This window comes from Trachymyrmex cornetzi, unplaced genomic scaffold (assembly GCF_001594075.2).
Source record: "Trachymyrmex cornetzi isolate Tcor2-1 unplaced genomic scaffold, Tcor1.1 scaffold1729, whole genome shotgun sequence".
NCBI lineage: Eukaryota > Metazoa > Arthropoda > Insecta > Hymenoptera > Formicidae > Trachymyrmex > Trachymyrmex cornetzi.
In genome coordinates this window covers 48,499-52,459 of record NW_017296342.1, presented here as the reverse complement: position 1 = coordinate 52,459, position 3,961 = coordinate 48,499, and the positions used below count along the sequence as shown (strand labels likewise).

Below are 3,961 nucleotides of genomic sequence, written 5' to 3'. Positions count from 1 at the left end.
CCTCCTAGGATTAAGTCATCGACACGGCAGAGAGGCCGAGGGCGACGGCCGCTGCACCGTAATAAATTAAGCACGTCCAACCTTCGCCTACAAACTGGTGACCCCGACGTGATCCAACATGAAACCAGATAAGTCGATAATAATCGAGGAGAGCCCACACACGGGCAGAATAACCTTGCGGATTCCGCCGTTCTGGCCAGAGGAACCAGAACTATGGTTCGCACAGATAGAGGGTCAATTCGAACTGTGCCGAATAACGAGCGACCACGAGAGGTACATCCACGCCCTCTCTAAGATAGAGCCGAAACAAGCAAAGGAAGTCAAGGACATAATCATAAACCCTCCGAGCAACGGATAATATGAAGCCTTAAAAAAGGCATTAATACAGAGGCTGACAGACTCACAACAGTATAGAATACGCCAACTCCTAGAAGCTGAAGAAATGGGAGACAGAAAACCATGGCAGTTTCTACGGCATCTGGCAACCCTCGCCGGGACTAGAATTTCCGAAAATCTGTTGCGCACTCTGTGGCTAGGACGACTGCCGGCCCAGACAAAAGCCATACTAGCAACCCGGGGCGAGGACAACCTCAACAGCGTAGCGGAGCAGGCCGACAGGATACACGAAATCGGCGGTAAAACCGTAGTCCTAGTTACAAGCGGACCACAGCCGACAAATCCAACGAAAAACACGCTAGAGGAACTCCAAAAACAAATAGCCGCCATCACAACAAAAGTAGAGAGAATGACCAACGCCTGGGAAGGAAATAGGTCGCGGAGCAGAACAAGAAACCGATCCGGAGGTAGGAAGCACCGCCAGGTCTGCTACTACCACCGACGTTTCGGAACAAAAGCACGCAAGTGTGAGCAGCCAATTCGTAGTAGACGAGAAGAGCGCGGAAAACACACAGGGCTCTCAATGACGGCGGCCGTTGAAGACAGCCCAAAATTATGCCGCCTACACGTCACCGACAGGGTGACAGGTCGAAGATTCCTTGTGGACACGGGATTCGACATAAGCATAATACCTCCCCCACATAAGAGGGGTAACATGAAACCAACCCTGTACCAACTGTACGCCGCCAATGGCACGTTGATACCAATGTACGGCACAGTGGCACTCCAACCAGATTTTGGACTTAGAAGGGCGTTCCCGTGGAGATTCGTGGTAGCCAATACACGCAGCCGATACTGGGAGCCGACTTCCTGGCGCACTACAGTCTCTTGCCGGACATGCAGAGGAAGAGATTGGCAGACGGAAAGACAGGCCTGACAACCAAAGGAATCGCGAGCAACTCATCAACGCCTTCCGTCAAAACAATCGACACGCAAACCAAGTACCACGAGCTGTTAGCAAAATATCCGGATCTGACGAACATCTCAGGGCAACAGCGCGAGGCGAAACACGAAACACAACACTTTATAAAGACAACGCCTGGCCCGCCCGAAGCATGCCGACCACGCAGACTGGCCCCTGACAAGCTAAGAGCAGCCAAAACAGAGTTCGACCTGATGCTAAGAGAGGAATCATACAACCTTCGAAGAGCCCGTGGTCAGCACCGCTACACCTGGTACCCAAGAAGAACCAAACATGGCGACCATGTGGAGACTACCGTAAACGCCAGGACAGTACCAGACAGGTACCCCATACCGCACCTAGAAGATTTCGCACACGCGTTGGAAGGAAAGACAGTATTATCCACGCTCGATCTGGTCATGGCCTATTATTACCAGATCCCGATACATCCATCGGACGTGCCAAAAACGGCGATCACGACGCCGTTTAGCATGTTCGAATTTAAGTACATGCCATTCGGACTTCGGAACGCAGCACAGACGTTCTAACGATTTATCAACAGCATACTCCAAGACTTGGAGTACTGTTACGCATACATCGACGACATCTTAATAGCGTCGCAGACACTTGACGAACACAACCAGCACCTGCACGAAGTATTCCAGAGGCTCGATAAGCACGAAATCAAAATCAATTCAGCAAAGTGCGTCCTGGGAGAAAGCAAGGTAGCGTTCCTAGGCTACGAAGTTTCGGCCGAGGGGACAAAACCTCCGGAACACAAAATACATGCTATACGAGACTTCCCGAAACCGACAACAGTCAAGCAGTTGCGACGATTCCTGGGGATGACAAACTTCTACAGGAGGTTCATACCAGGAGCAGCCCAAACACAGGCAGCCCTAAACGAGGTACTAAAAGGCAGCAATAAGAAGGGAAGCATACCAGTAGAGTGGACGCCCGAGCGTGAAGCAGCGTTCAACAAAACAAAAGAGAGCCTGGCTCAAGCAACTCTGCTAGCACACCCAGACGCAACAGCAAGGTGGCGATCACTAATCACAGACGCGTCAAACGTAGCAATAGGAGCAGTACTACAGCAAGAGAAAGGACAGACTTGGCAACCACTGGCCTTTCTAAGCAAAAAATTGAACAACGCACAAACGAAACGCAGCCCCTATGACAGGGAACTACTGGCTGTATACTCAGCGGTCAAACACTTCCAACACATGCTGGAAGGCCGTCCATTCACCATCCTAACAGACCACAAACCACTGACGTACGCCTTCAATCAGGATCTGCTACGCAGCTCGCCAAGGCAGGCACGCCACCTAGAGTACATAAGCCAGTTCACAACCGACATCCGTTATATAGCAGGCAGGGACAATGTAGTAACCGACGCCTTGTCCAGAACCGAAGAGGTACGACAAGGAATCAACTTCGAGGACTTAGCCAAGGCCCAGGAGAGCGACACCGAGCTACAGGCAGTGCTAGAAGCCAAGAAAGGACTACGGCTGGAGAGGATACCCGTGCCCGGCACCAAAACAGCCATATATTGTGACACCAGCACAGCAATAGCGCGACCGTACCTCACGCAGGAATTCCGCCGACAAGCGTACGAATCGCTGCACGACTTGGCACATCCAGGCATAAAGGCAACAAGCTGGTAGCAAGCCGATTTGTCTGGTCGAACATCAAAAAAGATTGCAGACTATGAGCACATGCATGCACCCAATGCCAAAAAACGAAAATCACACGACATAATAAGGCACCGGTACACAACATGATAGGACCAACACGGCGCTTCGAGCACATCCACGTAGACCTCGTCGGTCCGCTACCAAGCTCAGAAGGATACCGCTACTGCCTGACAGTAATAGACCGTTTCACACGTTGGCTCGAAGCAATACCGGTAACCGACATAACGGCAGAGACGATAGCAAAACAACTATTCAGCACGTGGATAGCGCGGTTTGGCGGCCCACTGAGAATAACAACGGACCAAAGCCGTCAATTCGAGGCCGACCTATTCAAAAGGCTGACACAACTAATCGGAGCCACCCACTGGAGAACAACAGCCTACCATCCGCAGGCTAACGACATGGTAGAGCGCCTCCACCGACAAATAAAGACGGCCATCAAGACTCACGACACAGAGCGATGGACAGAAGTCCTCCCAGTAATTCTAATGGGAATCCGAGCCGCAACGAGGGAAGACTTGCAGGCTACCTCCGCGGAGCTAGTCCTGGGGGAAACCATCAGGTTACCAGGACAGTTCCAGACAAGCACAACCCGTCGGAGCCAAGAGGAACACGATTACCTAAACACACTAAAGAAGGCCATGGGACATTTACAACCGAGTGGGACAGTTACAACCGACTGCGCAGGCACGGAGAAGGAGCAACCTTCGTCTTCAAGGACCTAGAGAAGACACCCAAGGTCTTTCTAAAGCGCGACGCACCATCTAGAGCCCTGCAGGCACTTTACGACGGGCCATACGAAGTCCTCCAACGGGACGAGAAAACGTACAAAATAAGAATCAAAGGAAAACCAGTGCGCGTCTCCGTAGATCGCCTCAAGCCAGCTTACACCATGGAGGAGGCAACGGATACCGAAACCAAGAGCCGGAAACCAATGCCAATCATAACAAGGTCCGGAAGACAATCAAAA

General features: G+C 51.6%; 1 protein-coding gene across 1 annotated transcript; it reads left to right on the top strand.

The window, feature by feature from the left end:
- The first annotated feature begins 118 nt into the window (after nt 1-118).
- On the top strand, nt 119-3,388 carry LOC108759186 (uncharacterized). The gene is made up of 5 exons (XM_018504506.1): nt 119-319; nt 389-1,104; nt 1,173-1,802; nt 1,860-2,957; nt 3,082-3,388. The coding sequence occupies exons 1-5, from the start codon at nt 119-121 to the stop codon at nt 3,386-3,388; spliced, it is 2,952 nt and encodes a 983-aa protein (XP_018360008.1).
- The last annotated feature ends 573 nt before the right edge of the window (nt 3,389-3,961 follow it).